Source organism: Pteropus alecto, unplaced genomic scaffold (genome assembly GCF_000325575.1).
Source record: "Pteropus alecto unplaced genomic scaffold, ASM32557v1 scaffold398, whole genome shotgun sequence".
Taxonomy (NCBI): domain Eukaryota; kingdom Metazoa; phylum Chordata; class Mammalia; order Chiroptera; family Pteropodidae; genus Pteropus; species Pteropus alecto.
Window position 1 is genome coordinate 1,155,774 of NW_006442497.1, and position 22,218 is coordinate 1,177,991.

At 43.0% G+C, this 22,218-nt stretch overlaps 2 protein-coding genes across 8 annotated transcripts in view; both read right to left on the bottom strand.

Moving 5' to 3' along the window:
* Positions 1–3,290: 3,290 nt before the first annotated feature.
* FBXO39 (F-box protein 39) lies at positions 3,291–6,888 on the bottom strand. Its single transcript, XM_025040075.1, has 3 exons — positions 5,783–6,888; positions 4,667–4,843; positions 3,291–4,344 (listed from the first exon to the last, which is right to left on the bottom strand). Exons 1-3 carry the CDS (start codon positions 6,806–6,808, stop codon positions 4,216–4,218), a joined length of 1,332 nt encoding a protein of 443 aa, XP_024895843.1. The 5' UTR covers positions 6,809–6,888; the 3' UTR covers positions 3,291–4,215.
* A 3,995-nt stretch (positions 6,889–10,883) lies between these two features.
* The window catches only part of XAF1 (XIAP associated factor 1), a 13,355-nt gene continuing 2,020 nt past the window's right edge, over positions 10,884–22,218 (bottom strand). For 5 of the 7 annotated variants that reach the window (XM_025040177.1, XM_025040175.1, XM_025040178.1 and 2 more), the window contains 6 exons: positions 21,785–21,841; positions 21,230–21,425; positions 19,897–19,982; positions 13,630–13,971; positions 11,684–11,724; positions 10,884–11,295 (listed from right to left, as the gene is read on the bottom strand). In XM_025040177.1, the coding sequence (XP_024895945.1) occupies positions 11,256–11,295; positions 11,684–11,724; positions 13,630–13,971; positions 19,897–19,982; positions 21,230–21,425; positions 21,785–21,841 (762 nt within the window). In that variant the 3' untranslated portion in view covers positions 10,884–11,255. Of the gene's footprint in view, positions 11,335–11,396; positions 11,488–11,651; positions 11,725–13,629; positions 13,972–19,896; positions 19,983–21,229; positions 21,426–21,784; positions 21,842–22,218 lie in introns of those variants that run through there. The other 2 variants (XM_006922220.3, XM_025040174.1) reach the window with 2 other exon arrangements.

Consider the following 22,218-nt stretch of genomic DNA (forward strand, 5'->3'; position numbering starts at 1 on the left):
TGGCTGGATTAATTGTACGGTTTTATTAGTCTCATGGACGTGCTCTTACTGATTGCTTAAAAAAAGACATATTTGTCTATGACAGTAAGATAGGTCAAAACAAATAAAGCATATTACTTTGAAACAATTGTTCACTGTAAACAAAGGTTGAATCGCACCTCAACAAGATCCTATTTTAAATCATTCGACAAAGATTGAGTGCCTCCTCTGTGCCTGGCGGAGTTCCAGGCAGTGGGGATATACAATAACAGCAAAAATGTGTGCTGTAAAGGGGCTTACATTCCACTTGAGCATTTAAAATTTTGCGTGTGGGTGTGTATGTGTCTAGATTTTTTTTTTAATCTGCAATTTTGCGAATGTAGAGGCATAGGAATAGATTAATTTTCTAAGCACTACCCAGGGAAGCCATGCAAATTTCTCACCATATGTGATATTCAGCCAATGAATTAATATTCTGTGGCTTCAAATTGCAAATCAAAATTTCTGTAGGTCTCTCTCTAGAAAGCTGTTTGGGTAAAATGTACAAAGGGATAAATATCCACCAAAGAAAGGGTATTTTGTGTTTATTAAAATTTTTTTTCAAGTTACAGTTGGTGACATTTTCCCCCTGAAACTATACATCTCTCATCCTAAAAACATCATAAAGATGTATTTATAACTATTTTACTAGAAATGCTTGCTTCCTATTTTACTAGAAATGCTTGGTTTCATCATACACAGCAGTACTTCTAAGCCAAACATAGTAAAACAAATTTTCATTGATTCCCCTGAATGCTCCTGTGCTTAATGGAACTGTAGTATAATTGACTCCAAAATCATCTTGCTGTGGTAGGCAATGCATAGTAGTTTAAGAGAATGGATATATGATTGGATTGGATTTGATGCTCACTTTCGACCCTTCCTAAATGTGCGATCTTTGGCAGATTAATTTTGCTAAGCCTCAGTTAGTTTCCTTATCTCTAAGAGAGAGAGAACGACAGTCTACCTTCTAGAGCTGTTGTGGGGATTAAATGAAACTATGTGAATTTATACCTAGTCCATAGTAAATACTCAACCAGTGATCATTTAATGAGGTTTGGCATGGATTGACTAAGTAGGGCATGGAGCGAAACTAGATTCTTCTCATTTTATCATTTGGGTGGAAGAAAGAGTTTTGGGTTCTGAATTGGGAAACTATAGTATTAGTTCTGCCTCTAACTGGCCATATGACTCTGGACAAGTCATGTCCCTTTTTTGAGTGTGTTTCCTCATTTATTAAACAAGATAGAAGACATTTATTGAACACCTAAGGTACAGGCTCATGTATTTCATTACATGTATTAAATAATTTATTCTTCCCAGCAGACCTATGTGGGATGTGCTATTATTTCTCTGTTTACACAGAGGAGCTAACACTCAGGGAGGTTAAATACTCAAGCCCACACAGCAAGTAAGTGGCGGGTTAGAACTCGAACCCAGGCAGCCTGTCTTGGAAGCCCAGGTGCACCAGGGCTAGGAAATGAGGCCATTCCCATGTGGGTTCAGTGTCACTTAATCCCCACGACAGCTCTAGAACCTCATCCCAGCATATTTGTGTCTCATAAACCTTAGCAATATGTTGTTCAGCTTTACCCATTTTACAAATAGCAGAAACTAAGGCCTAAGCAGGGTAAAGAACTTATTCAAGGTCATACAAATTAGTGGCCTGAGTGGACCAAGGTCTCTAGTGGGCAAAGGGAGTGGCCCGAGGCTTTTCCTTTAACCAGGTCTCAGGACACTTCCAGCCCAGAGAGTCAGAGCTCCATCCCTGAGAGTCTCTTTAAAAACATCGTCAGTTTGCCTATGAATAAGGGTTTACAATCACAGCCTTGCTTTCCTTATACACTAGGAAATTCAGAGGAGCTGGGTACCCGTCACTTCGTCCCAGGACTTCATCAGCTCCATCAACAACTAAGAGGCAGCACCAGGGATTCAGAACACATTTCCCACTCACAAATACAGACAAGGATGTGCTGCAGTTCTCCCATGCCATGTTTGTCCCAAGAACTGGGTGATCTATGTGGACCTTCAGTGGTCATGTGGGGAACAGCCATCCTAGCCTGTTGCTCTAGGTTGGAGGAGGACAGGCATGGACAAGAAGTTGTCACAGAGGTCACCATTCTGTCGGCTGTCTCATCTACCACTGGGCCTGTGAATGCAGTATTTAAAAACAAATACTTTTTAAAAAATCTATGGGTTTGGAAACCTCAAGTGCCCTGCATTTTCCCATGAGCATCTCTGGGTCTTGGGCCTGTCTCCATTCCTTGGGAACTGGAATTCTGTATAGTAGTTCTTCTTGTGCTTAAGGCAATCGCTGAAGGTCCTTCAGACCTTTTTTCAAGGGCTCCACAGAGTCAAAATGATTTTAACATTAATACCCAGATGTCATATACTTTTTTCACTCATCCTCTCTGGAATTTCCCGGAGGTTACATAGTTTGAAGCAGTGATGAGAACCCTGCTGTCTACTGTTAGGCCAGACATGAAAGAGATTTGCAAAACTGTAAAACAAATTGACTCTTTTACGAAAACGTGTTCACATAAATGACATTTTTGTGAACATGTTTTCCATAAAAGATCCTCTACACTTAGATCCTGTGCTTGAGGATGAAAGGAAACTAACCACAACTAGTCCGCACTATAAATAAATCATTACGCCATCAATCAATCGGTCTCCCAGCTGAGGCTCCCTTCTCACATCAAGCAAGTTGCCTCCTCTCTGGTCCACAGGAAAGTAGGTGGGCCCCAAGGGCCCTTCTGGTTTCAGCATGCTACAGCACGTTAGATTGTCTTCTCCCATCAGTCCCAGGAGCCCCCCACAGGTGGGGTCCTATTCTCTTCACCAGTGTCCATCGTTTCTGAATGTTAGTGAAACAGGAACAGTATTTACCCAACAGCACTGCAGCGATGTTCAGGTGAGACAGAATGTGGAAGGGCTGAAATTTATAAAGTTGAAATATATCCACGCTGGATATATATGAGCTTTAACAAAGGCCTAAAACCTGAGCATACATATGGACACAACATATAAAAGACAAGGGAAAATCTGAAATGAGACACTTGTCAAAAGTATTCTGAGGTTTTATTAACTTACATCTATTGAAAAAACCCTATATGCAACTATATGCACAAAAATCTCAAAGGACCGAAGCAATACATCTCTATGGCATGGGCTTAGGAATTTATAATTACCCCCAATTTCAAACACACTAGATTTCTCTGATTATAAAAATAACATACGGTCATTGTAGAAAATTTGAGAAATATAGGAAAGCGCAAAAAGGAAAATTAAAACCACCCACAATTCCACTGCCCAGAGATAACTGTTAACATATTTGGTGTATCTCGTCTATGCTTTCAAAAAAAAACTCTTTATGTGTTTTAGATGATTGACATCACACTAAATATACAATCTTGTGTCCTGCTTTTTTTTCACTTAACATTGCATTAAGAACATTTCCCCATGACATCACAAATGCTTCATAAATGTGAGTGTAACGGCTACTTTCCGTTCTGCCCCACACCTGAGGACTGGGCACCGTGCTGCCTGGATGGGAACATGAAGGAGACACAAGAAAAGCAGATGCTGGAGATCTGAGTCCACAACACTGATATATTAGGTGCTGAGGTCCTTCCGTAGGAGAGAGTTCTGGCTCTGAACAGGCTCCTTCTAAGAACTGAGAATTTCCCTGCTTTGTTGGAGGACATGCTGGTAGGTTTCCATTCATCTGAAATCAGACCCGGCCAATATCAGTATCAGGAGGCTCTGACAGGAAGGCCAGCCAAGATAAAAAACATTTCTGAACTGATCATGTCAGTGAGTAGAAAACATGGTTCTATTTGCTCTGGTTAGTTATACCTTTTCAGGTACACAGGTTAGCAGGGCAAGAAACGGCTCTGAGTGGCTCTGAGCTTTTAGCTCTGTGGCCGAGTAAGGGTGTCAAAAATCAAAACCGAAGGACAAAACGAGAAATCACCCCTGGATAGTTGGTAAATATAGCACTTTAAAGTCTCCTGAGGCCTTCGTATTACCAGCAGCCCCAGCTTTTGCTGGGGCGTTCGTATTGGCGTGGAAGTGGCAAAAAAGGAGAGAGAGAAGAAAAAGGAGTGGGGGGAGGGGATGCCCCAAGTGTCCGTCTGCGAGAACCAGGTCTTCAACTTCAAAGTGCTCCTAGCTTCTTCCTCTGGAGAGTGCTCATTACATCATGGGGTAGGCGATGACAAAATAGTTAAGCTCTGAGTTGATCAGCTTTCTGAACCTCCGGTAAATTTCCCTCAGTGTCCTGTCCTCTTCATTCGTCTCATATCTGTTTGTATAAATTCTCACCTGTGCCAACAGAGGAAACACACCCTCATGCATACACTGTGACTGCATCGCTCAGGTACCGAAAACAACGCGAATGATGTATATGTGTACAATTGTTGCCAGAATCAGGACAAACCCAAACCCAGCAACTAAGGCAAAAACTCCAGGCTCCCATCTATGAAACTGTTAATTTCCAGTCGGCGGACTCAGATAAGATGACTGCCTCCATTCCCTGCCTCATTGCTGACTTTCGTCCCGGAACAGAAGCACCTTGGCTGGTCCCGAGCCCAGGGCCTGGATGCCCCTGTTCTATCCCTGTGCGACCGCCTCAGGTGGCTCTTACCTTGAGTGTGCGCAGGGCACACTGTCCTTCTTCCTGACTCTTCAGGATCCGCTCCACAAAGTTAACATCGAGGAAAGCCCAGATTTTGAAGTAAAACAACTTCCTGCAGGATAAGATAAGGAGGTGCAGCTCCTCGTCGAGGGACTCGTGGTTGTTGTTGAACTCAAAAGTTAATTTCTGGAAAAGCACCGGAGGGGAAGACGTATGTGGGCAGAGATGCTGGGACTAACTGGATCATTCTAGAATATTTCCATAACCTGGCTTTGGGTCTCCTAGGCATGGCGGTTCGAGAGCTTTAGATAAGAGACATGTGACCATGGACATATAGGTCACAGAGGGAGAGATCTGGGGATGAAGATGATCTTCCCCGAGTCAGTGAAACTTGGAGTTTGGAGGCAATGTACTTGGAGTCCAGACACCACAGTGCTGGTCCCAGCCCTGCAGTGGGCTGGCCGGGTGACTGTGGACAGGCCACCGAACCTTAAGTTCTGTAGCACAAAAGAATAACAGTGCCGTCTGCCTGCCACTTCAGGGCTATCTCAGTATCGGATGAGCTCCGAGCACGCCATAGTCAGTCACTGTTAGTAGTGGTATTACACCTATTAATGTCAATTGTCACAACCTTCTGTGAGGTCCTTAGAAGGGACAAAATGACCCTGATTTTGTAGATGGGGAGCTGCCAGATTATAGCCCATACCTCTGAGCCTTTCAGTGACTTAGGGCAAATTTGGCTTTTTGTTTGGTTTGAAGTCACATTGTTTCCTGCTTGCTGCAACCTAGTGAAAAGGTAGGAAGAGGCTGCAGACCTGCTACTCACCTGTAGAGGTACCTTATTGCTCAAGCTTTGCAGCTCTGAGCCAGGGATATAGAGATTTTCCTTGGTTGACAGCCAAACTAGAAAATTCCTTGTGTTCCATGTGTAGGAAGTAAGCAGCAGATTATGTTGTCTGCTGTGTTCTTGGGAACCAGTGGTGGCTTAATTTGGTCACATTTCCCAGAACCTCAATTTGAGATTGAGTGTGTGCAAACCCAGCCAAGAGTAGGCAGCAGTGGCCTCTCCGCTGGGTAAGCCAGTAACATGGGTATGAAAGCCTCCCACCCTTATGTCATACCTACCTGTAGAGTGTGCCGGAATGTGGGCAGGAGATCCAGCAGAGTGGGTCGCATGGACCAGTCTGGGTCACTGAAATAGCAGCTTCTCAGACTGATGCTCCTGATTGGGATCTCCTGCAAGAGAATCCGAACCAAGCGCTCGTACTTCATGACTCGCTCAAAGAAGAAGTTCACCTTCAAGTTGGTGGTGTGCCTGGCTAGCTTGGCCCAAGACATGCCCCAGATGACCTGCCCGTGGGGGTCATGAACGTGGCATTTGATGTTTATAGTCCGGAGGGTACTGGAATTATTCTCACACAAGTCCTCAAGTAGCTCGTCAGAGATGCAGTTGTAGTTGAGGGTCAGGGACACAAGGTTGCGGAACGTGGACATGGTCTTGTTGAACTCGGAGCTGCTGTAGACGGCGAGGTGGTGGCTGAAGAAGTCCTCTATGTTGAGCTCTGATGCCATACTCTCATTCCTTAAGTAGCTCAGAGAGTTTAGAACATGACAGCCTTGCTCCACAGTCACCCTGGCCCCTTTCAGGTTGAGATAATCCAGGTGTTTGCCCATTTTCTTTAAGAAGAAGGTCAAGCTTTTGATGAAAGAGCTCTTGATGCTGTGCCTCCAGACCAGGCGATCCAGCTCCAGGTGCTGAATGGAAAGAGATTTCAGACGGCTGTTACTCTTGCCGAGACATGAGAGAAGGCCTCGCATGGTGACCTGGAACTTCTTGGTCAAGAGAGCATTGTAAGGATTCATGAATTTGATCTCCAGGTGCTCCAGATAACGACCAAATTTCTTAACGTACCAAAGAGCTGACTCGAATTCAGATGCATGTACCCTGGAAGGTCTCCCACTGAATGTGATGGTCCTGTATCGCCAGAGGTCAGCCGAATACATCATCTGGTTCCATTTTCTGCAGACGAGAGCCGCCCTGGACCTGTCTCTGTCTCCCAGCCACCAGAAAACACGACGCAGGCACACATCGGGCAGAGTGGCCCAGCAGCTCTGGTCTTGGGGCTCGATCAATTGGCTTTCTTCATCCATCAAGGAACCAGGATGTCCAGTGCAGCTATGTGATAGGCAGGGCTTCCAAAAATGAGGAAAGAAAAGTAATCACTCTTTTTCTGTGGAGAGTAAAAAGGAAGAGCCATTACCTGCCAAACAGAAATTAAACTTAGTTGAATAAATTTGCACTGTGGGTCCATGTGTAATAGGCACTGTGCTGGTGCAGGTGGGGCAATAATAAATTCACCTTATGGTCAACACCCGCAAGGAGTCACAAGTCCATTAGGGGTCTATCAGGGACGCAGACCAGCACTCAATTACAATAGAGTGGGAGAAGTGAAAAGGTTCAGGCATATTCATGGTGCAGGGTAGCACAAACGAGCGTTGATTCATTCTGTCTGGGTAACGAAGAAGTAGAGAAGATTGCTCAGAGAAGATGATGTCAGAGTTGGGTTTTGCAGGGTGAGTAGGATTTGCAAGGCATACCAGGTTGGCCTAGTGGTGGGGGTGGGGGAACTGATACATTCCAGCCAGAGGGAACAATCTTCGCAAAGCCACAGAACTGTGAATGTACAGTGATGTGTTCACATTCAGGGAACTACAGATTGTTTGGAGTTTAATTTGTAAGGGGCAGGGAGTGATGGGATGGGAGCTGGGGCAGTAGGAGGTGCTAGATTGAGGGGCCCTGAATGATGTGATAAAGATCGTGTCCCAGAGGCCAGGGATTCCCACTGTTCCCTTTGGATTCCCCAAGACTTTGGAATCCTGACATGGCCAGCCCTCTTCTCTGGATGAGAATTACTGTGTTGAGCTACATTGCTGCTGCTGTGTTGACATTCAAAAGGCATAGCAGCAGAATAGGGTGAAGAACCACACTGAGGTCACAGGGGGTCAGAAAAGGTTGAAGGGTCACTTGTATGGAAGTGATGTGGTCAGCATTGAAGTCTAGGAAGTACATTCCAGAGATCGGAGGAAGGATGGTCCAGAGCGGAGTCCAGGCTCAAACCTGGGACTAGGGTGGCATCATAATGGGAATGGGGTTGGTTGTGAGTTCTTTGGAGGGCATGATTTGTAGCTGGGGAATGCTAAGGCCTGCCTGATAGACTGAGCCCTCAGATTTTGTATTGCCATGTGCTGAAATCTTCATGACTTTTTGCTTTTAATGTTTCTCCTGCCAGAAAACTCTCCTCGTCTTCTTTACCTCTCCCAATCATCCCATTCTTCAAGGTTCAAGCCCTATCACTCTTAAGGCTTTTATTGGCTACTTTACCAAGTGTCCCAAGATTATTGATCATGGCTCATAAAAACTCAAAGCCAGAAAAAAATCTGATAATTGCTTTCTTTACAAATGGAAACTGAGACCCAGAAAGGTGAAGGGGCTTGCCTGACGCTACACAACAAATTAGTAACAGGGCCCAGGCTAGAACCTGGGCTTTCTGACTCTTTCTCCTCTACTTTTTCTTACCTTCTCAGGTGGTAGGCCTCAGGTGCTGAGGGACAAGTTAATCAATTCAGGACAGACATTTGTCTGTGCAAGACCTCTCTTTGGATTTATTTATTCATTCATTCCATTTTAACTCTTTGTCTGACTTCATTGCCCCACCGTAGTCAATGATTCCAGTGTGTTTTTGTTTGTGTATGTGCTTGCCCGATGCATATTTAATATTTGTAAGCATCATTCATGTCACTCTGCACACATCTCACCCATTGTGTTCATTTGCTGAATGGATTGTCATGGTGGGTGTTCCGGCCTGTCTCCTATCCACTCTCCCTATGCTGGCTCCCAGCCTCCTCCAGCTCCCCCCACCACCACCACCACAATGGTGTCATCATGCAAGCTCCTGTGAAGGACTTTGGGACCTTCTGTGCCTTTGTCCTCACTACCCCATCATCACCTGCAGAACAATTGGGCCCCTGCCTCCAGCTGGCCCTCCCATCTCCAGGTCAGACAGTCTTCCATATGGGATTTGGCAGCAGCTTGCCCCACCCCCACCCCCACCAGGACACAAGGCTCCAGTGGCTTCCCAGAGTCGCTGCCTCTGTCAGTATTCAGCCTGGTCCTCTCTTTTCCCTCATGTCACTGTTGATCCTTTACTATGATCTGCATCCAAACCTTTCTTTCCACGGGGCCCACACATTCCTAGGGACCAGCTTCATTCTTTTTTTGAGTAGGTACTTCAAGGTTTCACAAATGAAGAAATAGGTTGCCATACATAGACTGCCTGAGGCTAGGGGCCTCCACAGCACTTAACCTGAAGTAAGGTGCCTAAAATGTACTCAAGAAAAGCAAAACCAATTAGAGAGCTAAAGAAACCCTTCTCCCTAACAAAGTCACAGGTCAGAAAAATTATCAGACTCTTTAGGCCATAGGGTGTGTTTAAAAGAACATATGTGGTATGCTGGGAAGGTTGTTGCAAGTGGTCCAAAAGTCATCTGTAAATTCAGGGAACACCCTCCCCTCCCCCAAAGACCTCACCAGTGAGCGGCAGAGTAGCTTGGATCATTAGTGGGTCGGATCCTGGTTCTGTCAATTGCTATGTGTGACCTTAGGCTAATTAATTTCTTTGTACCTCAGTCTCCACATATGTAAATAGGGGTAATAACAGTACCTTTCTCCTAGTGTCAGGAGGATTAAATGAGCTAATATATGGAAAGTACCAGAACAGTGCCTGGCACATAGTGAATGCTATACAAGTGCTTGCTGCTGTCGGTAAGTTGGTGCCAAAGCACTTCTACAACAGCCTTGTACCGAAGGTATGAACGCACCCATTTTACGAATGCGGAAACGGAGATGTCAGATGGTTACGAAAGTCTCCCAATGAGATAAAGTAGTAAGTGGGGATGTGGATTTGAGATAAAGTAGTAAGTGGGGATGTGGATTTGAACCCAAATCTAGTCTTGGTCTACCTTATCAGAGCTGCCCACCTGGGAAGGAGACCTAAGGATTTCCTTCCACCTCTGGGAAGCTTCATGGAGAAGGACTGCTCACCTGCGCGGGTCCCGGCGCATTCCCCGGCTCATTCCCGGGCTACCCTTACCTGCACGCCGGCCGCACCCCGCTCTGGCTGCCGGGTGATTGGGCTGCAGGGACCGCGAGAGCGCCTGCCTGCTCCGCCTGCACCTCTGTGCTCCGACGCCAACTCCGTGACCTCCTGGGGCTGCGTCTTACCCTCGAAGAGGTTAAATGCTAAGCCGCGGGCTGCCTTTGTGACGCGCTGCCACCTGAGGGGCTCTGTTCATCCCCACTGGGCTTAGGGGCCCAAACCTGGGGTTGCCAGGTCAGTAGAGTGTGCCTGTAGAGGGCTAGAGCGGTGTCAGCGCAAACAGTCCAGGAAAGCGCCCAGCCAGGGGCTGGGAGGCAGGAGGCTCGGTCTGCGCAGGTTAGAATAGGCATGTCTCCTGCCCTTCACTCTTATTGCAAGGGAGAGGTTCTGCCCTGAACTTGGGGCTCAGGCCCAATCAGTGCACTGCCTTTCCTGTCCTGACCCAGCCCCAGGGTCCTGTTGCATCCAGAAAGACCCAGCTTGCCCAGTCAGAATCCACTGTCATATGCTCTAGGCTTCCAATCTTCCCTTAGACAGGGCCTCCAAGCAAACCTGACTCACCCAACGTGACAAAGCTTGAGAACTGATCCACCTTTCAAGTTGGGGGAGGATAGAGAGCACCTAACTCACCCACTTTCCTTGGCCTTTCCATCCCAGGGAGGGGCTTGTGCCCTAAGAGGTCTTCCTAAAAGCTGAGCAGACAGGTAGGGGTATATTGTTTGCAGGCTGCATCTTTAGGCTTCTCCAGGCTGCTCTCCCAACAGCTGTCAAAGGCATCCCTTTGGGCTTCACCAGTGAGCTAAGAGGGGTCTATGGGAGGCTTGGGACAATGTTTAATAGAGGCTTGTCATCATCAGGGGTGTGGATGGACGAATTAGAGAACACCCACGCCAGTGACATTTATGCAGCCCTTGCCTGTCACCCAGCCTTACTTCTCTCCTTCCCTCTCCTTCTTCCTTTTTGTCCTCCCCTTTCCTTGAGCACTGCCTCACTCTGCTGTCCTAGCTGCTGCCATCCCTTGCCCTGGAAGAAAACCAGTGAGGAATTTAAAAGAAAGATGAAGGAAAAGCTTCCAGGGAGGATAGTTTTTATTCTTCGGGGACCATATATATACACATATAATCTCAAAAGTCAACAGTAAAAAAACAAACAGTCCATTTAGAAAATGGGCAGAAGACATGAACAGACATTTCAGATGACAAATAAGCAAGTGAAAAGATGTTCAACATTTTTAGACTTTGGAGAACTGCAATTTGAAACTACAGTAAGATATGACCACATACCTGTTAGAATTGCTAAAGTTAGAAAAAAAATGACAATGACAATAGCAAATGCTGGCCAGGGAATGTGGGGAAACTTGATTTCTCATATATTGCTAATGGGAATGTAAAATAGATGAATTTGGGGTCCCCAAGCTGTCCAGGCTATGGGCCTCAGATGTTTTATCGAAATTCTCGGGCAGAAGGGCTGAAGGCTTTTCTCCAACTAGTTTATCTGTAGATCTTGGGCAAATCAGCATCTCTGTTCAAAAAAAAAGAAAAAGAAAAACAGTTAAAATCCAAACCTTTTCTCCCATAGGAAGGAAATCCAAGGAAATCAGCATCTCAGTTCAAAAAAAAAAAAAAAAGAAAAAAGAAAAAGAAAAATCAGCATCTCTGTTCAAAATCAGCATCTCTGTTCAAAAAAAAAGAAAAAGAAAAACAGTTAAAATCCAAACCTTTTCTCCCATAGGAAGGAAATCCAAGGAATAAAACCTATCTCTTCTCACAAGTAAGGACTACCACAGAAAGTAAGCAGGAAAACCAGCATTAAAATGAAATTTTATGAATCTGTAGTACCTTTTCTTCTTCAAATCTAGCTGGAGTTTCTCATATGTTTTTCTTTAAATGAAGTTAACCACCGACATTTCTCCTAAAGAAATGGATATAAAAAAAGTTTGATGAGTTTAAAGTGAGACGTGCCAGTCTCTGGATATTGCTATCCCCAGTTCCAGGAGCAGGAACATTGAGCTACAGGTTGCAGAGAAAAGGCATGAAGCCCAGTGAGCCAGGAGAGGCCTATGGGGGGCTTGGGGCAGTGTTTACTAGAGGCCTGCTATCATCAGCGGGGTGGAGGGACAGATTAGAGAACACCCATGCCAAGGACTCTTATGCAGCCATTAAAAAAGAAAGAGTCATATCATTTGACTTGGAAGGATGTCCTCAGGTATTGCTGAATCATAGCATTAAGATGCAAATTGTGTAAATGTCTAACCACTATATGCCGCACACCTGAAACTAATACAAAATAATATAGAACGTCAACTGTAATTGAAAAAAATAGTTAAGGCCCTGGAAAAAAATAACATTAAGATGCAAAGAAATGTTTATAACTGGACTCCTAATGTGTATGTTTGTATGTGGTTATATAATAGGGTTGCCAGATGAAATACTGGAATGTCCAGTTAAATATTAATTTTAGAGAAAAGAAGAGGTTTTTTTAGTATAAGTATGTCCCATGCAGTTAGTTTGTAGTTATTCTTCTCTAAGTAATATGTTTCCATTTGCTAAATTCATCAACCCTTTTAAATAAAGATAGAGGAAAGTATGGAAGGAAACAACACATTATGGGAGGCAAGAAATTATGGCTGTAATAACACCCCCAGCAAGAATGAAATTCATCCATACTTGCAAAATTATATGATTATGTGCATATATAGATGCATAAAGAAGTTAGACAAATAAGGTCTGGGTCTACTTTTTTTTGTAAGGAGTGTGCATCATAGATTAAGTGAAAAAGACAAATGGCAGAGTAATGAGTACAGGAAAATAATGTGTGGGGAAAAGAAAAAATTCAAACCCTGTATAGGCTGGTTCAGGTTTGTGTGAGCAAAGGTAAAGTTTTGAAAAGACACCCACCAGGCTACTGACGTTATCTCAGGGCATGGGACTGCGGAGGAGCTGGGGTGAGAGTGAGGAGGATTAGCTTTGCCTCTATATTTCTTTGTATGGTATTATATCAGCCGGTTGCAACAAAATCTAGTACTTTTGTGTTTTGAAAAACAAAAAAAATAATAAGAGATTTTTTTTTTTTTTTTTTAAGAGAAGCATTCTGTCTGGAGCTTAAGAGCATTAACTTTGGAACTATATACATGTGGATCCCAGGCTGGATTCTGTGACATAATTGTATAACCCTGGGGAAGCTACTCGGTCTTTCTTTCTATTTTCTTTATCTATAAAATGGGGATAAAATACCTGCCTATTGTTTGTAATGTAGATTAACCATTTGTAAAGACCTTTGCATTGTAGCTGGCATATAATTAACTACCTCTAATGCTAAATTTTGTTATCACTAGAAAATAATCTAGAGTGTAAAAGTCAGGATATTGAGGCTGAAAATCCTGATCTGCTGGAAGTACACCTTGATTTGCTGGAGGTGATGCACCAACTGGTTTAGGATCTTGACCGAGGCTCTGTTGTCTGGGCCTCAGTTGCCTTATCTCTACCATGAGAGAGCTAGACTGTATGCCCTCAACTTCATTCATTTAACTCGACAGTTTTGGAGCATTTGCTGTGGTCAGCCCTTGGGCCAGGAACTGAAGACACAGAGATGAAAGATCTGGCCCTTCCTTCAAAGGTGGCCCAGACTCTGGGAGATTATACAAACAAACCAGGTGGTAAATGCTACAATAGAGTGCATTTGGACACACAGAGAAGGGGGAGATAAGGAAGAGCCTTCCCAGTGGCAGTGTATGGGAACATCCTGCAGGGCTTGGATTTCTCTAAGCCCTGTCCAGATGGTTGATAGCCACGTAAGGAGAAAACAGAGGCTGGGTACCTGATGCTGGTCCAGTGTCGGCAGGGGAAGCAGGATACCACACTGAGAACATCTCTTCAGAATGTCATAGACTGCCTCATCTTCTGTAGTAGAGGCGACCCAAGGCTTGTGCTCTGACTTCAAAGGCAGATCCATGGTTTTATTCGTGCCATCTGATGCTTGCTTTGTTGAATTTTCAAGAAGAAGAGGAAATCTGTTTATATTTTTCATCTTTGGACGGACATCTTTTTCTGCTATGAAAGTTTGATCTTCAGCAGCCTGACTTGGAAGGGGTGGAGGAGAAATGCTTGGCTCTCCAACTGGAAGATATTTTGCAGACTTTGATATTGTACGACATTTATCCTGCAATTGTGAGTAATATATCAGATTTAAAAATGACTTTGGCTTTAATGGTTGGACACCACAATAGATTAGATAACCTGAAAACTTTCCACTACAAACACTTAGAAATGCTTGATAAAATATGACAAACATTCATTTAAGTTGAGCTGACTTTTTAAGAAAGCAACCAACCAATCAATTGAGTGAGCAAGCAAGCAAGCAAGCAAGCAAGCAAGCAGGCAAGCTCCATGTTCCAGGAATAGAGACCCGACCTGTTAAGTACATGACACTTTGGGAGGAAATGTGTGGTCAATCTTGCAACTAAGGGCTTGGATGATAGAAGAATCCCATTCACATACTGTGGGAATTGGAAGTATGACTTCCCTTTCCATGCATAAAGCTGAGAACAATGAAGGCTAAAGTATGGTGTCTAAGGGAAAAGAATAAGCTAATTGGAAAAGATAAGTGGCAAGGGAGCTTGTCTACCTTGAGCTGGAATTTGAGCGTGGGGAAGAAAAATTGACACTCCTGAAAACTCAAAATCACAGGCCTATTCTTGTATCTGGGGCTCAGATTTACATTAGCCTCATGGTCTGGGAATATCCAAGCAGAAGAATTCACATAAATATTGGGATATATGGCAGAAGCAATAACGAAATCCCTCTGGCAGGTACATAACTTCAAACTAGGTCATACAAGATTCTCACAGATAAGTGTCCCACCAAATAGAAAAATCACAATTAGAACTTACAAATACACAAGGAAGCAATTTACCTTGCGTAAGAGTCATAGACACAACCAACAGCAGGATTAGTCTCCAAGATGTTCAGATAAGAGAACTATAGGATAGGAGAGTAAAATTAATTAAAAGTGAATAAAACAAGAGAAAAGAATAAGATCCTATGAACAAAGAGTAGGCAAATTTGAATGAGTGATAGAGATAGAAATGAAAACTCAATGGATGAAATTACCAGAATATAGGAGAGAGAAATGGAAAAAGTATGAAACATCCTAGGAGACATGAAGTTAGAATGAGAAGACCTAATATACACCCATTGTGTTCTACAGGAAGAACTGGGAGAACATAGGAGAGTTAGGCACCAATGAGGATCCAAAGGGATTAGAGCCGAGACTTTTTCTCAACTGATTAAGAACATAAATCTTTAGATTCAACAGGAGAAATCCTGAGGAAAAAGAGAAAAAAAAAACCCCACCACATTTGAGAACATCGTTCTGAGCAGTATGAGTAAAAATAAATCCTTAGCTGCATCGTGGTGAAATCACAGACGATCAAAGGCAAAGAGGATCTTGAAATCAATCAAAGATAAAGGTCTACAAAAAAATGACAATTACACAGAAAGCAGAGAATTACATGGAAAGATTATCAACAGCAATCAGAGGTGGGAAGATGGTGAAATAATTTTCAAAATGCTAAGAGAAAGTAACTGTTAACCTATAACTTGATATCCAGCTAAACTATTGAAGAATGCGGAAAGAAGTAGTACATATTCAGGCAACTAAAGATTTGCTACTCACAGTTTTCTTGCTGAAGGAACTGAAAAGTGTATTTCAGAAAGAGAAAAATCTTCCTGAGAAGGCAAGCTTGGGATTCAAGAAAGGATGTGAGCAAAGAAAAAGGTAAACATGTGAGTTTATCCAAGCAGGCATGAGTTGCATAAGACAACAAAATAATAATGACAAAGGAGGGATAGTATGAAAACAAGATGGAACTAAATTATTCTGGCAGCATTTACATATATGGTGGGACTAGAGGATCAGAGTTAATATATGCTCAAATCCACGTATTGTTTGTAAGAGGGCAGAGAATATGATTAATTTTAGACTTTATGAAGTCAGGTATTCATATTAAAATGTTAAGGATAGTAAATATAGAAATAGAATGAAAAATTGCCAAATGAGTAGAAAAGGAGAAAGAAAATGAAGAAAAATTGCTTAATTCAATAGAAGGTAAGAGAGGAGAAAGTAGCAGCAGCAGTAATGAATGAGCATGGTAAGTGGAATGCCCCAAAAAGATAGTAGAAAAGAATTATTGTTACTACTGTTGAGAATAATAAAGGCATTGTAGTTAAGAAATTGACTATTTTTAAGATGGATATTAAAGAACGATGAATGACATGAACAGGATATCTTCAATTTGCTTTAAAATACTTTAGAAAAAACAAAAAAGAAAGGAAAAAAGACAGATGAAGTAAATGTTGAAAACTTTTGATGATTGATATATCTGGGGGATGAATATATGGGATTTTTAAAATATTTGCTCCTTACTTTTATATTTGTTGAAAATTTTTGTAATATCATTTAAGAAATTAAGATGGTAGATAGATTCTATAGCCATCCAAGCTATCATTTTCAGACATATAAGATCTAAAAAAGTTAGCCTCCCATGCTTTACTTCTCAAGAAACTATTCAAGGATATGTTCCACCAAAGAAAGAAAAAGATCTGAACCTAAAATTTAGGGAACAACTCCAACACAGGAGATAGTGGAAGAAATTTTCAGAATGAAAGCTACTCATCAGGCCTGGGGAGCCACATGCCCCGAAAATGAAATGAATAGAATATCTAATGTGTTTGATTGTACTGAAGGGGGAATTTTCAGATCTGATAGAAAGTTTTAGGGATGACTTAGTGATAGGTACCTAGAGAGTGAAGCATATGAAAAACTAAAGCCATTATTAACTCCAGAGAAAACAAAAAGTTGTAGAAGAAAGCAAATGTAATTGCAGTTTGTGTGGCATAGCCATATATAATATTTACTTGGTCATAATAATATAATATTTACATGGTTGTAATATAATATCGATTGTTAATTTAACCAAAATGGGTGATATCAATAAATTGGGAGGATGGAGAGAAGAAACTTGGAGGTGTGTGTAGGATAAGTGGTGTAATAAAGCAAAATCCATATCCTTAAATCCTTATGAATTAATGGATAATGTAAAAAATTGGGAAAAAAAAGCATTAGCAGTATGAGAACATACTTTAGAAATATGGAACTAAATGCCAGAAGAAATAGCTAAAAGAATTAGAAAGTAGAGTATTTGTGACTTGGGAGCAGTTAGCAGGAAGGCGAGCAAGTGGAGCTTGTTCTTTAACTGGGGCGGTAGGAGACAATTAACAAGGGCTTAATAAAGAAATAAATTAGATAATATGTTAGAAGTCCATAAGTGCTATGCAAAAGGAAATAGTAGAGAAAGGCAAGGGGGATGGTAAATGTGGGATGGGGAGAGGGTAACAATTTTAAATAGGTTGTTTATAAAATGAGGCTGTGGAGTAGGCAGTGATATATGAGTCTGGAGTTTGTGAGAAAAGTCTAGAATGGGATATAGATTTGGAAGTGTCTGTCTGTATAAGGCATTTTTAAAAATCACAAGATTTGATGAAATGATTGGGGCATTGAGTATAAGTAGAGAAAAACACAGGAAATGAACTCTAGGACTCCCAAATTAAGTGGTTGGGGAGCAAGAGAAAGAGAGACCAGTGAGGTAATTGAAAACCAGAATAGTATAATATTCTAGAAGCTAAGAAAGAGGTGAATTGAAAAAGTGAACTGAATAGCGAATTGAAGAAGAGGGAGTGATGAACAGTGGTCTCCTCAAAAATTGAGGACGGAGAACTGATAGTTGGATTTAGCAATGTGAAGGTCATTAATGATTTTCACAAGAGCAGGGTTTTTTTGTTGTTGTTGGAGGAGTGGGGGATGCAGACACAAAAGCCAGATTGGAGTGGGTGTAAGAATGGGCGAAGAAGAAATGGAGACGGTGACTGGAGACAACTTGTTCAAACATTTTGCCACAAAGGGGAACAAAGAAAGAAGATGGTGTCTGGCAGGAAGTTAAAGCAAGAGAAGTATTTTTTTTTCCTTCCTGTTTTTGGGTCATGTTAATATAATACGAAAGTCTGAGAACCATAAAACCACCTGGTGTAAGTGATTTCAGTCCTTAATTTGCAAATTAAAAAAAAAAAAAGAGCAAGAATGTTTTCCATGCAGAGCCAAAGATTGCACTATCAATGTAAATATTTGTTAATAGTACCCCTTTAAAAGCATATCGAACCAGATGTTAGAACATACTGGAGTGGACAATTTGAGACTGTTGCTGCCTACATGTGCAGCTCATTTCACCTCTCCCTGTTGTAGGAGAGAGAAGGGAGAGTTACTGGAGCGATGGAGCAATGACCTTGTGTAAGCAGAAAAGATGGGATGTAGTGTACCAGTCAGATTAAGAAAGGAACATAGAAAGCTCCTTTATGATTAACAAGTGGGAAGGCAGTGTGTGTGTGTGTGTGTGTGTGTGTGTTGGTATGGAGGTACACGTGGTGGTGAGTGGTCTTTTAATGAAGAAATAGACAAATCATTATCCCCATTTTCCTCAAAAGAAAAAAGATGCTCAGGGAAACTACACAGTCAGTAAGTGGCAGAGCAGAACTAAAATTCAGGGTTTCTGACCATAAATCCAGTACAATGTTTATTAGAGCTTCAAGTAAGTGTTTAAGTGTCCAGTCTGGAGATTTTGAAGGGGAGTAGTCAGCTCCACTCTTGCTTTGATGCTCACCAAGTATCTTCTGATTCAAAGGAAAGACATGGACCACTTATGTAACAGGATAAGCATCAGTATTAAGGAAAACACAGGAGATTTCAGTGTGCAGCTAAGGCTGAGAAGCACTTGGCTGGGTTCAATGCTTCGCAAACTCAAATCACAATGGATGTTGTGAAACTGCATATTCTGATTTGGCATTTCTAGGGGGAGGGCCTGAGATTCTGTATTTCTAACAAGTTCCCAGGTGTTGCTGATGCTGTTGGCCCACAGACTACATTTCAAAAAGCAAGGAGCTGAAAGGTGGAAATGACCCAAATGTCCTTCGATGGATGAATAGATAAACAAAGGGTAGTATGACCATAAAGGCCATACAAGGATGAAGCACTGACACATGCTACAATATGGATGCACCTTGAAAACATTATGCTAAGAGAAGCCAATCACATAAGACTACATATTATATGATTCCCCTTATATGGAAAGTCCAGAATAGCCAAATCCATAGAGACAGAAAGCAGATTAGTTGTTGCCAGGGGCTGGAGAGAGGGAGAAGAAGGGAGTGACTACTTAAGGGTACAGGTTTCTCTTTGGGGCGGTGAAAATGTTCTGGAGCTAGACGGAAGAGATGGTGCACGACCTTGTGAATGTATTAAATATTAATGATGAGTTTATGTTATGTGTATTTTACTACAATAAACAAAAATATCTAAATCGTCCTAAGATTTCTTTAGTTCTGATATTTAAAGTTCTCTGAATTGAGGGGCTAAGAAAGGAAAAATAGCTCTCTGTTCAAGAAGGAGATGAGTTCCTTGGAGATAAGCCTTGGTAAATTTTCCCAGAGGGAAAATGCTCCATCCTGCAAAAAAGGGAAGTGACTCGACACAGCTAAAGCACCAAAAGGTGCTTAGAGCTATGGAGAGAAGAGTCTGTGCGTGTTCCTAGGCAAAATCAACCAACCAATCACGTCATTGCACCTCTACAGAGTTCTCCTTTGGTACCCAGCGCTGAGATCAGCTTTATTGTGGGAAGATGAAGAAAGTCATTCACTTTTGCGAAGGAACTCACAGTCTAATAGACAAGATACAGAAAATTATAAGGCAGGTTCTATCGGGGACCAAATTGCAATGTCCAGGCCCTGATGGTTGATGTTCAGAGGTGATCAGGGATAGCTGGTCTGGTCAGGGAGATTCTTGGAAGAGTTGGCACAAATGGAGACCAATTATATATGATAAGTTAGCCTAAAGCAATTCACAATTTGAGCAAAGCAAAAATAAATACAAGACCCTCTAATATCCACGCTATGTAAAATTGAATCTACCTTTCATTCCACACTTTTTGGAACATGGACAAGTATGAGCAACATTAGAAAATGACTAATTACTACTCACCACATGGTGTAAATACTCATTTCCTGGGATCATTTTGTTGCAATAATGACAGTAGCTATTTCTTTCAGAAGCCGAAATTCTCTTCCCTGAATAAACACAGAAACAACACCGAAAATGATTGCCCTTGACAGTAATAGCCCAGCTGTCCCACAACTGCATACATGGCCTGTAGTCATAAGTATGAACTGTCCTCAGCCTGCCTGGCCATGAGTGTCCTGCATTGACAGTGTCCTTGGACCCAAAGGCAAGATTTGGCCAAATAATCCACATCATTTCCTTTATGGCCATAGAGGTTCACTCAGGGCAGCACATGACCATGATGAAGAAACGTTTTCCTGGAGAAGGACTGGTTTCTAAGGGGAAGAAAGGAGCCATTACCACAGATGCCAGTCCCATTCAATCTGACTGCTCTTTCACTTCACCAAGTTTCTGAGCTCTGGGATCAAACTAGGTGTTATGGTACGTATCTTTGCTGATTGTATTGTGCTGTGTTGTCTTGTTGAAGCTGTATTGTGTTGATGAAGTTATTTTGAAGTAAGATTGTGCTAAAGCCCAGCCATTCTGGAATGAAGGAAATGTACTTGACTCTCAAGCATTCCAGATTTTCCTTTGCCAGTTTTGACCTTGGATCGATTGTTTACTAGGAGAGATTCACGTCCAAGGGGTTTCAGGCTCTCTTCACATGTTACCATATTAATAAAACAATCAGTGAAGTCAAACAGAAGATCTGTTATATTGAGGCTTGTGTCTTCTGTCAATACACCTCTTAAAGAGGTAACTAGGTCCAGAGAACATGAAAAGATACCAGGAAGCCACCATGTAAGTCCAAAGGTCAGGAGCTACAGCTGATTTCCTTTGGTGTACAGCTGCTGATAGAAAAAGCTCTAGCTTTGGTGTCGGGAAACTTGGGTGTCCTGCTTTATTTTTGCCTCTCGCAAGCCCCTGATTTATTCTGTGCATGTATTTCTCATCTGTAAGAGGATACAGGTGGATCTCTGCCAGGCTGGGATTGTACTGGAGAAGTTCCAAGGAAGCCTCCTATTTTGTAGGGCCCCTGTTGCCTCTGCACCCATCTGTGTGGCTCCCAGGCCCCCCCAAGAGACCTGCCTCTTGGTCTCCTTGGACCAGCCATTTGAAGTCCATAGCAGACACACAAGAAGTCCTCTCTAGTACATGGTCTAGAACTAGAATGGCCAAATGAATTTGAGACTCGCACATCTGTCATACACATACGTCATCTGTCCTGTTGAACACCTACATTCCTTGCATCCCACCCAGGAGAGGCTCCCTTTCCTTGAGGCTTCCCTTTTCCTCCTCAGCCTGCATTGCTCACCTCTCTCGAGCTGGGCTTGCTCACTCTGGCACACATCTCTGTGCTTGGCCAGCATTGGGAGCATGATGAGCTGGCCACAGTCTGGGCAGAGCTCTGTCCGGTTGCCACAGTGGTGCTCATGGATTTCCAGCATGCTGAGGCGCACAGCCGACTCACAGAACTGACACTCCACAGGGCGCTCCTGGCATTCTGTGGCCTGCAGAGAGGCAGGCGGGATGGGCCTGTAGCCACTGCAGCCCAGTTGGGATGGATATGAGCTTGTTTACTTAGGGGATGGAAGCCAATAAGAAAGCAGATGGAAAGGGCCAGAATAGGGACTCTCTTCAGAGAATTTGAGCTCTCTTGGGCTCATGGACCATGGCAAGCCCTTCTGGCCAGCATCTGGGGGGACAAGAGGCTCTGTGTCCCCATGGTCAGCTAGTTCGCCACTGTTCGCCAAACCTACTTGGGCGAGGTGAGAGGTCAGGTGGAAATATATTATTGGTGGCTCCTTCCCCTTCCCTCCTCCCAGGTTGGCTGCTTGGCTGTAAAGGATGAATCACACTCGACTCTCACCTCATGAGACTCCAGCAAGTGCTTCTGCATGCTCTGCTGGCACATCGCACACCCGACCTAAACACAGAGAGAGCAACTCAGGTCCCAACCAACACCTGCGGCCTTCCTCAATGTCTGCCTTGGCTCGCATGTTGCAGGTTTGGGTCTGTGAGCTCCTAGAGGTTACCTCAGTCACCCTGTGGTACCAGCCTCGTGTTCAAGAAGTATTTGAAAGACCCTTTGAGTTGAAACAGATGTCTGAGCTTGAGGATCTCCAGAAAGATAAACGAGGGGCCCAAGAAGGGATTGACATGAAAGAGTAGGAAAAAGAAGTCAGCCTTAGACTGATCTTGACCATGACTGCCTTCTAGAGCATCTCTTTCCTGCTTCTCCTTTTCACAAATCTCAAAAGAACATCTAGCCTTTCCTGAAACAGACCCCTTGCCTCGGCCGAA